The sequence below is a fragment of the Podarcis tiliguerta genome (genome assembly GCF_965153285.1).
Source record: "Podarcis tiliguerta genome assembly, chromosome: 1".
Lineage (NCBI taxonomy): Eukaryota > Metazoa > Chordata > Lepidosauria > Squamata > Lacertidae > Podarcis > Podarcis tiliguerta.
In genome coordinates this window covers 94,913,585-94,926,117 of record NC_139534.1, presented here as the reverse complement: position 1 = coordinate 94,926,117, position 12,533 = coordinate 94,913,585, and the positions used below count along the sequence as shown (strand labels likewise).

Sequence of the window (12,533 nt, the reverse complement as noted above, 5' to 3'; positions counted from 1 at the left end):
GCTTACTCCCCTCCCCCCAATGTTTTATTCAAGTTGGCACCCTTGATTACACCATTCATTACTCCCCTAACAGTGAACTTGAGCTATGTCTATTACTAAAGCAGAAAATCAGGCCGTCCTGATATCTATGCGGTTGGAGGACTTCCTAGATATGCAGAAAAATATCTGCTTTTAAATTTAAAAAAGGATGGGCCAGTCACTGAACAATAATATTAAATAATATCCTAGGAGGGAGATTAGAATTGGGGTCCTTTAGTAGGGACATAGAAGCTATTTCCCTGGGGCTTCCCCTGAGAACTGCTTTTGACTTTCTTTGTCCTGAAATTTTGGTAGGAGACAGCAGGGAAAGAAGGTTTGGCTTGCTGTGGGTGGGTGTGTCCAAACCTCAAGTTTCAAATATTTTTTTTTAAAAAAATATAATTTTTATTCAATTTACAAATAAAACAAATTAATACAATTCAAACAATTTTTAACACCATTCTCTCATTTTTTGACTTCCCTCAGCTTGGCTGGTACTCCTTCCCTTCTCAATTTTACACACATTTCTTGGTTCTTATCTATTTCTTAAGTTAAATCTAGTTTCATTTTTACAAAGCTTTGCTAAACGTCTCAAGTTTCAAATATTGAAGGGTTTGGACTTTGCTTAAAAGCAAACTTGTGGGAGTTCTCATTTAACTCAATTATTTGCTCCATAATTAATATCTTTGAAATCTTGCCCAAATAATTTTTCATGTTTACATGTTTAAATATGCACACATGCTCTGTTAATACAAATCGTATGAGCAACCCCTTGATATTGATTTAGCCCTTACCTCAGAAAAGCTTTTAAAGACTGCTCTGTCAAATGAGCATTTGACACACTTTTCAAACATTTCAAATTTCAACCCATTGCAACCCATACATGAAAGTTACAGGACTTATGCAGCATTCAAGTGAAAGTGACTGCTACAAAATAAATGACACTCAACTGGACTAGGCTGACATACACCAATAAATTAAACAGGATTTAACAAATGCTTAATATAACTAACAATTAAACTGAATTAAACTGATGTTGACTTTGGAATATATGTGGTTTCAGTGAGACAGACATTCTCTGCTGTGAATCTTTTGAAAAAAAGATCTTTCTCATACTTTCAGGAGTCCTATGTATGGAAAATGTACCAAGAAAGATGCTGGGATTTTTTCCCAGCTGGAGACTGCTTCCGTAAACAGTATGAAGATCAACTTGGATAAAATATCAACCAAGAAACAACTTGCACTCAAACTTACAAGATTTAGACAAAAATCAAAGTCTTACCATTTCATGGTGTAATATTAGTATTATGTATGTTTAATCTTTCGATACAACAAAACTAGTTTAATTTTACAAAGATCCAGCTGGGCTTTTTGCACCTGGCAGAACCAGGCCTTATATTGTCTGGATTTCAGCTTTCTTACTGGAGAAATACAAAGAAATATAATTAAACTTTCAAATTACAGTATTCTAGTTCACAAGTTATTATTTGTTATTAACCCAACTCCTTAGGTAATAAAAATAGTTTAGTTGAAAGGGCTACAGCATTGTTTGTTACATGCACAACATCTGCAACCTAAGAACTTGAATGTCAGATGACAAGGCCTCAATTACTGGCTCATATTAGGATCCTAATGATATTTCAAGCAGCTTTATTTCCGACTCCCCCATGCCACTTCCTTGTGAGAAGATCCAGAAAGAAAGTTTTGAATCCTTCAGTGCTTAAAACTTTCAAATATTTTACTGTCTATAAAATCCTAATTAAAGTGCCTTAAATATTTGCAGACATAGCTATGCAAAAGTTTTTTTTTAGGTGGCATTTTAGATTGACATTTTTGTTAACTGGTTGTGTTGCTTCCCTGTCTTACTGTATGAAATACTTGAAGGTGAGTCATATATTTGTTCCAATAACAGCGTATTAGATGCAGATGGTAAAAAATATACTGTCTCACGATCTTACACAATTAAATTTTAGGTCAAATAAAAATGCTTTATGGTCAACTAAGTAGTTAAGTTGCTATGTTTTTGCATATTTACTTTGAATAAAACGTGCCCACTGCAATAAAGAATTTACAAAACCAATCTTAATTTTTGTCACTTTTTTATGAACAAACTAAAGTCACACCACAACTACAACATACAGTTTGCATTCACCAGCACTGTTTATTTTGCAGCTTTAAGCGAGAAGCTCTTCTCCAACAGAAGCTGAAATTGTCCTGCTGTTATCTGAATTATTTTAAACCATCTGTGCAACATTTTTAATTTACAAGCATTTCAAGAGAATGTCATTATATTTCTTCAGGCAGTGTAATACAGAGAATTCTCTGCAAGGTGTCCAGCATATTTGACACTAAGAAACGACAAAAGTTGGACATGTAGCATAATTAAAAAACAAGGTGAAGTTGCTACTTAATTAAATACTTGTAAGCAATTATTCTATACCAGCTACTGTCATGTCAATTTTTCAGTTTACTTGCGTGCCAACCAAAATGTAGCCTCAGGAGATCATGCTGTCTAACCAGTCTTCAAGGTCCTCCTCGGAAATATTTTTGGATGTTGCTTCCTGCTGTTGAGATGCTGAGCAAATTTGTTCAGTTCCATCCAGTTCTAAAAGGTCTGAAGAAATAAAAACAGAACAAAATTTCTGGGGATGGCTAGGCAGGCAAATGCTGACAAGCTCTAATAGCAGCAAACCTGAGAGCCAGTTAGGAAGCTGACTCCATCATCCAGCTTCTAAAGGAAGACAGGCTGGTTGATTTAAAAGCCCCTTGCAAGTCAGGATTTCCAGAAGACAGGAGAAGAAGGTAGGTAATAGCTGAAAAAGGGGAAATCCATATAACAATATGCTGTACCTCCCAAATTCCTGAGATAATGGGAAATAATAGGAGGTACTAGAATCGTAAAACATGTATTTTCCAGGCTCTGTATGCACTGGGAAGAAAATTTACCACAAAAGTACTGCTTGAGTTTTAAGGTGACTTTGTTTCCTTACTGCCTTCACAATTATAAAATATTCCTCCAAAAGAATAAAATAAAATTGAGGGACTGACCTATGAGTACAAGACTGATACCTAGATGAAAATGACACAGAAAATAGATTGGGACGTGAATTAAGGTTTTTAAAATAACGGAATTATTTAATATACAAACACAGTTAAATCAGCTTTCCCCTTGATGTATGGAGCGTTTCCTAACCAAAGTGCAAAGCTTTATTGATTTACAACTAAAGTGTTAGTTTATTTACACTGTTGTTTCATTCTTACAAACAGGATTTGCATCAATTTGTAATGCTGGTTATGTTTTGCACACTTTGTCTTTAAATGTTCCCGTAAAGTTTCATTTTTTACGGGAAACAGCCATGACCCTTTGAGAGGTTAAATATGAAAAAATAACATGCATTTTGCCTCTTCTCTCTAAGTGCTGCTTCTTTCTGCTTCACTCTGCCATGGTCACCATCACAAAAGCAAGATATCAAGCAAAAAAGAAAAGAAAAAGCCCACTCTTGATGGGTTGAACCATGGTTTGTCTGGTAGTTACTGGGCAAATTAGAGCAGTGAAACTGAATGCCTATGTTTGGAAGGGAGAACACAAATATTCATATCTGAGAAACAATCTAATTGTTTTTACACAGAAAAGCCTTCCTTAACCCAACAGTATCAATTCAGTTTACAAATAAATCCTAATACAAGCATATTAGCACTGCAGTTAACCTCTAAAGAGAAAAACAGTATTTACATTTAAGAAAAATATCCAATTTAAATGTTTAAAATCCAAATTTTATTTTAAAACATCCATTTTGCTTATGCCCCATAATAAAACTCTCAGCTCAGAAAGAGAGATTACCTTGCTTACCTCTAGGAGTGTGCTGCCCCTTCACACAGGCCCACAGTCATCTTCTGCCTCAGTGCTTACTATTGCTTTCTAACCTCTTTATTATATTTATACCCCACTTTTCAGTTAATATCAAACCCCAAAGCAGCTTACAATTAAAATGCACACAAAAGCTACAGCTGTTAAAAGGAATGTGAAGCCACAGAATCTTTAGGTTCAGGTAATTCCCTCCTGGAGGGTGAAAAAGGAGCTGCAGATGGACTTTGCCCATGCCCCATGTCACCTTTGTGTTTGTGGAGACTTGGCTACAATTGCCTTTCAACTGCTACCTGAGAGCTGCTAGGGCAGACCACTCTTCCAACTCATCTTTGATCTCTGAAGTCTCTGAATGAGTGGTAAGCTGGACTGCCCAAGGTCACTAGTGCATCTATCTCCCAGAAGACAGACAGTCCAATTTCCAGTGGTGTCATATGCCTGCCTATTTCTATGGAGGGTTGTCAGATATGGAGGCTGCCAAACAATATAAAACCACTCACACATCTCAAATGGTGGCAAGGGATGAAGATCTCTTCCTGCACCCTCCGTGGGCCTTGTTATATAGCTGAATGAGCTCATAGCTGACTGTAAACTAGAGCACAACAGCAATTTAGAGAAACAAAATAAACAATTGGGGAAAATGCTTACCATTTACTTCATGAGGCATTTTCAAATCATCCCCAGATAATCTATCTTGGGATATTGTTTCCAGTTCAAAGTTTTCAGGATAAATAGGGGCATCCAACTTCAGTAGTTGATCAAGGTCGTCATCCAAGTGATCCTCTTGGTGTGTAACTGATGAGCTTTTCTGGAGGGCTTCTGAAGACGATCCCAATCCATCTTTATTCGGCAGCGGCAGGTGGCCAACAGAGTCTGCAGAAGAAGATGAGTTTGATGCAACTCTATTTTGCCCCATGGACTGCTGTAATGGAGCACTTTTCTTGGGGACTTCACTGCTTTTCAATTTAATCTGGGGGAGTATGGCAGGTGTTGCATCCTAGGACCAGAAGGGAAAAGAAGTTGTGCAATGGCTAATGTTCATTAAAACAACACCTTGATCCCTGCACTGTATGCCAATTTTATTTCTGAACACAATTCAATGTGCTGGTAGACCCTTATACAACTAAAGGCTACCCTTTCCCATGCAACCTACCTGGGCCCTGCAGCTGGACCCTCCACCAAAAGATGTTCAGAGGGCAGCAATAGGAGACCACACTTTTATAGTGGCAGCTCCCAGATTATGGAATTCTCTCTCTCCAGGGAAGCTTGCCTGTCATTGACTCTGACATCTTTCTGATACAAAGCAAAAATATTTCAATTTTCATGGGTATTTGGACAGTACTTATGGTCTGGATTTTACTAGCTATTTCTAGTATTCATTCTTCTGTTCGCTGAGGGTTGATATTCTTGTTTTTGATTATTTTAGATGGATACGTTCAGTACGTTTGTATTGTTTTATGAGTATTTTATTATTAGTATTTTGCATTTTACTTTTATTGTAAACCACATTGGGACTCCTTTTAGTTGTGTGAAGTGATAAATAAATTTCATAAACTTCAACTAATAAACTTATTATTTAAATAAACGCGCATTATCTATGAGATTTGTATGCTACCCCATGAAGTACTCTGGGCAACTAAGAATATATAAGTATAAAACAATTAAAATATAAAATAAAGCATACCTTCAAAAGCAACATAAATATGACAAGAAAACTAAACTTATCACAATCCAAAATATAAAACACAGATTTAAAAACGGAGACAACCAGACTAAGCATTAGGTGAACAGATTTGTGTTCTTGACATCAAAAAGACCACAAGGGTTTTGCTAGGTGAATGCTTTTTAGCAAGTACCACTACTGAAAAGGCCTTCAACCTGGTGGTTAGCCACTTTACTTCATTTCACAGGGGCATTCAAAACAGGGCCTCCAAGAAGAACCTAAGTCTGGGTGAGAGGTGGTGGGTCTTTCAGGGAACCTGCTCCCAAGCCATTTAGGCCTTAAAAGGTTAGGATTGTAAACTGAGCCTGGAAACTGACTGAAAGTTGGCAGAGAGAGGCATAATGTGGTCAAACCATCTAGTCCCAGCTAATAATTTTGCAAATCCTGCTCTGGATCAACTGCAGTTTCTGGGCCTTTGTGAAAGGCACCTTCAGTATTCTAGCAGTTACCAAAAGCATGGGTAATCGTGGTTAAGCTGCCACCATCCAGGTAAGGTCACCCACAAGCATATCAGTTGAAGCTGACAACAACAACAATGTATTAAATTTATATGCTATCCTTCATCCGAACAGCTCAGGGTGCTTTACAACATACAAGGTGTTTTTAAGAAGGTTCCTCTCATTTGGTCTAATGATTTTATTTTTATTTTATTTTTTTAATTGTATATTTCTCATTTTATGTCTACGAGGCTTTTTAGGCAATGCTGTTATATACCTGCCTTTTCTTCTTATAATGTAAGATTTAAAAAACAGAACACACTTTTAAGTCTGGCAAGGTGAATCAGTGGAATCGACAGGCTGTGAAGCCTTTTTTTCAGTGAAGGGCTCAAATTGCAAAACAAGTTTTGTCTTATGCTTAATAATGACAATGAAATGAGAAGCATTCACCCAGCTAAACAATGTACAACATTACTTACTTATTGCCAAGGTATAATAATAATAATAATAATAATAATAATAATAATAATTTTATTTATACCCCGCCCTCCCCAGCCAAGACTGGGCTCAGGGCTAACAACCAATAATAAAAACAAGTTGATTAAAATACAATTTAAAAGATTAAGATACAACATCAAAACAATTAGGGAGCAATCTCTTCATAGGAAGTCAATCTTGGCTTTCAGAATGTAGTGATCAGACAATGGCACTTCCACAGGGGAGAGCATGATCACATCTATGCCATCACCAAAGATCAAATCCAGCGTGTGGCCTGCTTGATGGGTCGGGTCCATAACAAATTGGGAGAGCCCATGGAAGTCACTAGGCCCAGAGCCTGTGAGGAGGGGGCGGCATTGGCATAGACGTTGAAGTCTCCCAAAACCAATAGGTTTGGGAACTCCAAGGCCCAGTCTGCTGCCACCTCCAGCAGGTCTGACAGGGTAGCCTGCCGGTGCGCTAGGTGGTCGGTACACCAGCCAGACAGCCAAGTTCTCCTTGGTGCCCCACATTAGGCCAACACATTCAATGCCGGAGATCACCGGTGGTGGCAGAGCCCTGAAAAAGCAATCCTCCCGGATTAACAATGCTACTCCTCCCCACCCGACCCACAGTCTGCGATTGATGGAGGACAGAGAAACCTGGAGGTGTTATCTCATGTAGGGAGATTACCTCACCTTCCTGTACCCAGGTCTCTGTCACGCAAGCCAGGTCAATCCCCTGCGAGACAAAAAAGTCACGCATGGTGGCGGTTTTATTGCCTATGGACCTGGCATTGCACAACACCAATGATGGAGGTGGGTACTCCCTGCTCGCCCTACCCTTGTCCCTTGGGACGGGGCGTAGATTGGAAGGGGTTTGAGCATCACTGCATCTCAAAACCCTTCGCCGATAGTGATATTTAGCCCCACTGCCATTCTTCCCTAGTCCTTCAATAGTGGGAATCCCAGACCCCATACTAGCCTCCCCAATAGAGGGGTAAGATCTCCTCACTTAACAAGTCATCTCTGGGCCAGGACTCTTGGGTCAGAATGGATTCGGGAAGAGGTGAAAGTTTGATAGGGTAATTATCCCTAGAAGATAAAACCCAACCAACCACACCCTGAGCAAAGAAGATGTTCAGTTCCTCTGCCAATGAGGCATCAGTCTTAACTATGTTCCTTGTATTGCCCTTGTAGTTGGTTAGATGCTGCAGTCGTTGCCACACTTGTTTCAAGACGTTATCGGCTAAATAATTTTCCACCTTAAGCTTATACTGTTGTTTTGCTGCCTTAATGCCTTTTTTGAGATTTATTCTCGCCTCTCTGTATATGTCTATATTCCCTGTCTTAAAGGCAGAATCCCGGATTTTCAGGAGTGTTCTTACTTCAGCAGTCATCCATGGTTTAAGTTCCCATAGAGTCTAATGCAGCTCTGCAATGTTACATTATCACTGCACACTTTAATATAGGAGAGTATAGCATCTGTGTATCTATTCAAACACGCTCCAATCAGTGCTCTCAAAACAATCCTGGAGCTGACTAAGAGCACCCTCTGGCTAAATTCTAACTGTTTTTATAACTGACTGAATTCTTCTCCTGAGAGGGATGTACTTTGGACATAGAAAAACTGAAGAATCGTCTGATGAGCCTAAGTGGGGGAAGGGGATTGCCCTGTATGCCTGTTTCAAATTGGAATACGCGAGATCTAGAATATTCTGTCCTCTAGTGGGAAATTTCACAAACTGATCAAACTTAGGAAAAACCATCTTTAGGCAGGCTTCATTGAAGTCCCCTGCCACAACAAGGGCGCCCTCTGGGTGGATGTGCTGCTGCTCGGAGATGACGTCATATAGCTTAGAAAGTGCCGCACTGACATTAGCATCGGATGGGATATAAACAGCTATAATAATTGTGACAGTTACTTCTCTAGGCAAATAAAATGGCCGACATGTAACTGCCATCAATTCTAGATCTGGGGAGCAATATGTGTAAGCTACTTTGCTGTTAACGCACCAACCATTGTGTATGTAAATACAGACTCCTCCGCCCCGAGCTTTACCAGAATCACTGTTTCTATCAGAGCAATAAATTATTTGATTTATCAGCTCAACTGCCACATCCGGTACTGCTGAATGTAGGCAAGCTTCTGTAATAATTACCACACAGCTCTCACAAAGAAGCTTGTTTGCTGCCATCAGCAACTGTAATTCGTCAATTTTGTGGACGAGAGATCTGGTGTTGGTCAGGAAGACGCTTGGCAGTGCTGGTCTGGTGGGTCTTTTTCAAAGCCGGGTTAACAGACCAGCTCTGCAACCACGTTTTTGCTTTCGCTCTTTTCTCTTTCGCTTCTTTCGGCACCTCCCCCTCCCGTCGACAATCCACAGAGATCCTGGAGGTCTTACTATGCAGTTTGGTATACAGTGGGACCTTTGAAACTTTCTAGTTATCTCTATTTTTCTTGTGAGCCCAATGTTTACCAGTTTTGTGCGTGAGTAAGTGAGGTATTGGGAGCTCGGAGCCGCAGCGTATGAACGTGCCACCATCTTGGAACTCAGATAACCAGGGTGGCATATTCAGTTGTGTAGCAAAAAGTAAAAGGAAGAAGATGTAAAGCTTCGCCACTTACAGTTCATTGATCTGCTGCAAGGGAATCTGTTACTTCATTACTGGACAAAACGTCCCATAATGGTGTATTAATACACCAGCCGTAGCACCACTGTAGGACAAGAATGACACCCCCCAGTTTTGCCATTTTTATTTTAAGAATGCATTTTCTTTGCAAAATAGTTGCGAGTTTCTCTGCTACGTTCACTGAATGACTTTGAGTTAGATCAAGAAGTGAGCAATGTCAGCGTCTGAGTCACTTTAAGCAGTCCCAAAGGAGAGCAAAACTGTTTTTAGAAGTTATGCAGCTTTGCCTTTCTAGTGCAGATTGATTTTTCTAGCTTTTGATAAACTGTAATCTTAGCTAACAGCCATGCTTGACTCACAAGTCTCACTGGCTCTGTTCCCTCTACCTGAATATTTTTATTTTTGCCAGCAGAACATGCTTTGTTGTCTTGTTGCTACCTAGAGCTCTAAACCCTGGGCAAAAACAACTACTTTAAATACATGCCTGATTGGCAGCTTCCATGCTGAACTAGGTATCTGCACAAGGAATTCTATACTTATCAGTAGAAATTACAATAAATAAATAGATCATACATTTCATTTTCTGTTTTCTGAAAAATGCTGCTTAGGAAAAAGGCGGTGAAAAATCTGAACAACAAAATTAGAACAAGCAACTCTTTGGGGATGTTGGTCTTGACCGAGATGCACTTGGCATGTGGAAAACACTTTGCTTAAAAGGAGCAATGAAGCATAAGAAGTGCTGATGGCTTATTCCTCCATCTAATAGTCTTCCTTTTCAGATTCAAGGCAATATGTGCATATTATAACACATGACAAATTACATTAAAAGTACATAAGGCTACTTAAGCTTAAAGCGAGGCTCAAGATATTTATGAGCAGCTTTTGTGTTACCTGCACCAGCTCCTTAGCCACATTCAGTTTGAGATGCAGAGGCAGCTCTTCAAGTGCCTGGACCAAAGACTGGCAGTCAACATACAACCCAGACAACTGGGGAAAAAAAACCAGTAGAACATGAGATTAAATGGGCATTAATGATGGTCTCCTAAATACCTTACACACAAAAGCAGGTCCATCTGTCATCTTTTTCCACCACTGAAATGAACTGGGCAGCACAAGAACAACATATACAGATGGAAGCATTAACCATGAACCATCTATATGGAAGAACCAGGGTTGGCCTTTATGAATCATTTTGAAGGATCAATTACCATTCTTAAAATGTTCTGAAACAGGAATTAAGAGGGATATTCAACTAAATAATTGGGCAAGCAGAATGGCACTTAATCTGTTTTGGGGTTCTCCCAAACCTCCAAAGATTTGGGGATGGCGTGGGGTGTGTAAGGTAGGGGTGGAGTCGTGCAAGTTGTATACTGCCCTAAGGGCTCAATACTGCAGCTTCACTGGTGCAACAGACCTCTGAGCATACAATGGATCTTCCTCTGCTGTCTTCCCTGCTCCCATGTACATCTTCATAATAATCTCTGGAGGGTGGGGGGCCCTCTGGAGCAGATTTTCAAGCATACAGGAGAGGAGAGGAAACAGATGCCCTATGGCATAAGCAGAACTCTGCTTGTGTAGCTTTGGTTACAACCTTAAACAATTAACTTAATTAAACAAATGAGTTTATGGGAATTAAACAAGCTGCCACAGAAGACAAGGCAAATTGATGGATGAGAGCTTTTCTTTCATTTAGAAGAAATCCCTGAGCCATGTCAGCACCCATGATGATGTTTCTCTAATGAATCACCTTCTGTAAAGCTTCATACAGTTCTATGTCTGCAGGTGAAAAGTTTAAATGAAATGCTAACCAGGTCTACCCAGAAGCAGGTCCTACTGAAGCTTATTCATAGATATTTTAGGTCAGGACTTCAGGATTACTTGCTGTCATCAGCACTAATTAGATGTTTGCAGTAACCTTAAGCAGAAATATAGTGCAGAGATATTTAGCTTACTTCAAACATATTCTAAATTGAGAGATTAGCTTCTGAAAGGAATAAATTAGAATGCCTACTTCTCATTCAAACAACATGTCAAAAGTCTGTGACAAAAGGTGTTTGATTGATATGCAGATGTATATGATAAGCATAAAATATTAATAATTTGACTCAAACTGGGTTGCAGTTCATTCATGACTTGATTGATTAATTTTGAAAATATCCAAGACACAAAGACTTCAAAACAGACTTTATGAAAATGCAGTAAATGATGAAAGTATAGGGAATTCTCAGAAGAGGTGCTGCAGACAAATCCTTCAATATCCTAAGTGCAAATTCTTTTTCAAAATAAAGCTGGAATTAGATATTATGACAGATGTGAGACTGCCTTTGAAAATCACAGCCAAACACTATTTCCCTCCAGTAAAGTCTAGGGGTACCAAACATGTGATGTCACTGCACTGCATCACTGGGTGCCATGGGTGGGGGAGCAGGGACAACAATGTTGTGTCATACATTTTGCATCACTAAGCATCGCCAGGGAGAAAAGGAAAACAAAACACGTTCAATCTCTTTTGAGGAGCAGTTCTACATCTACCGTAATTCCAGCCTAGGCTGTGGCTTAATACAACAGAAATAGTGTAGATAGCAGAGAGCAAGCCTGAACATTCACTGGACTAGTTTATTACCAGCTTGCAAGAGAACAAAGTCTGTGGGTGACAAGCTGAAGGAGGAAAGAATACTTTCCCTGCCATCAGACTATAATCCACTCACTTCACATGCTACAATACACTTGTTCCACTTATCTCCAAGTAAAGCATTAAAAATCTCTTACTATCCCTGAAAATAGTACAACTTGTTGAAGGCAGTAGATGTCTCTTCCTCTTCCTACAGATTTGTAGGAACTGAATTTATTTCATTATCAAGTATAGGCAGAGCATTTTCTAAAATGCTTATTCAACCCCATTTGTGCTCAACTTTCAAGTTCTGTTCTGTGTCTCCGCCCCCCCCCCCCCCAGCCTGAATATTCCTCTCTTCATACACTCTTCCCCCCTTTTAATCTTAAATGTCATTCACAAACTGGGCAAATCTCACTTTCCTTTAGTGATCCATGTTAGCACACTGAGCTCTTTTTTGTATGCACTGCTAAGCCAAACCATAATTTAGCATGAAGGAGCAAACATGCAGGGGCCTAGAGAGTCCATGGCTGAGTTAAATCATATTTTGGCTTAGCACATTGTCTGAACCCAGGCAAATCACAAGCCGTAAACAACAGGACAAACCTCAGTTACACTTAAATCATAATGCTGCATAGTAGGATTATAGAGTTGAAAGGAATTTAAGAGATCATCTGGACCCCTTGCTCAATACAGGATGTAACTACAGCTTTGTCAGCCATTGGCTCCCCACCCCCCGCTTAAATGCCTATAGCAAAGGACAGTTTGC

The 12,533-nt window shown here is 39.5% G+C and overlaps 2 protein-coding genes across 3 annotated transcripts in view; one reads left to right on the top strand and one right to left on the bottom strand.

Annotated features, from left to right (window-relative positions):
• RYR3 (ryanodine receptor 3) overlaps nt 1-2,098 on the top strand; it is a 255,484-nt gene extending 253,386 nt beyond the window's left edge. The window contains exon 106 of the mRNA XM_083449419.1: nt 1,141-2,098. Coding sequence (XP_083305545.1) covers nt 1,141-1,236 — 96 coding nt within the window. The 3' untranslated portion in view covers nt 1,237-2,098. The remainder of the gene's footprint in view (nt 1-1,140) is intronic.
• Nucleotides 2,099-2,159: 61 nt separating this feature from the next.
• AVEN (apoptosis and caspase activation inhibitor) overlaps nt 2,160-12,533 on the bottom strand; it is a 99,708-nt gene continuing 89,334 nt past the window's right edge. For both annotated transcript variants that reach the window (XM_083450899.1, XM_083450900.1), the window contains exons 4-6: nt 10,045-10,140; nt 4,532-4,880; nt 2,160-2,632 (exon numbers count right to left, since the gene is read on the bottom strand). In XM_083450899.1, the coding sequence (XP_083307025.1) occupies nt 2,514-2,632; nt 4,532-4,880; nt 10,045-10,140 (564 nt within the window). In that variant the 3' untranslated portion in view covers nt 2,160-2,513. The remainder of the gene's footprint in view (nt 2,633-4,531; nt 4,881-10,044; nt 10,141-12,533) is intronic.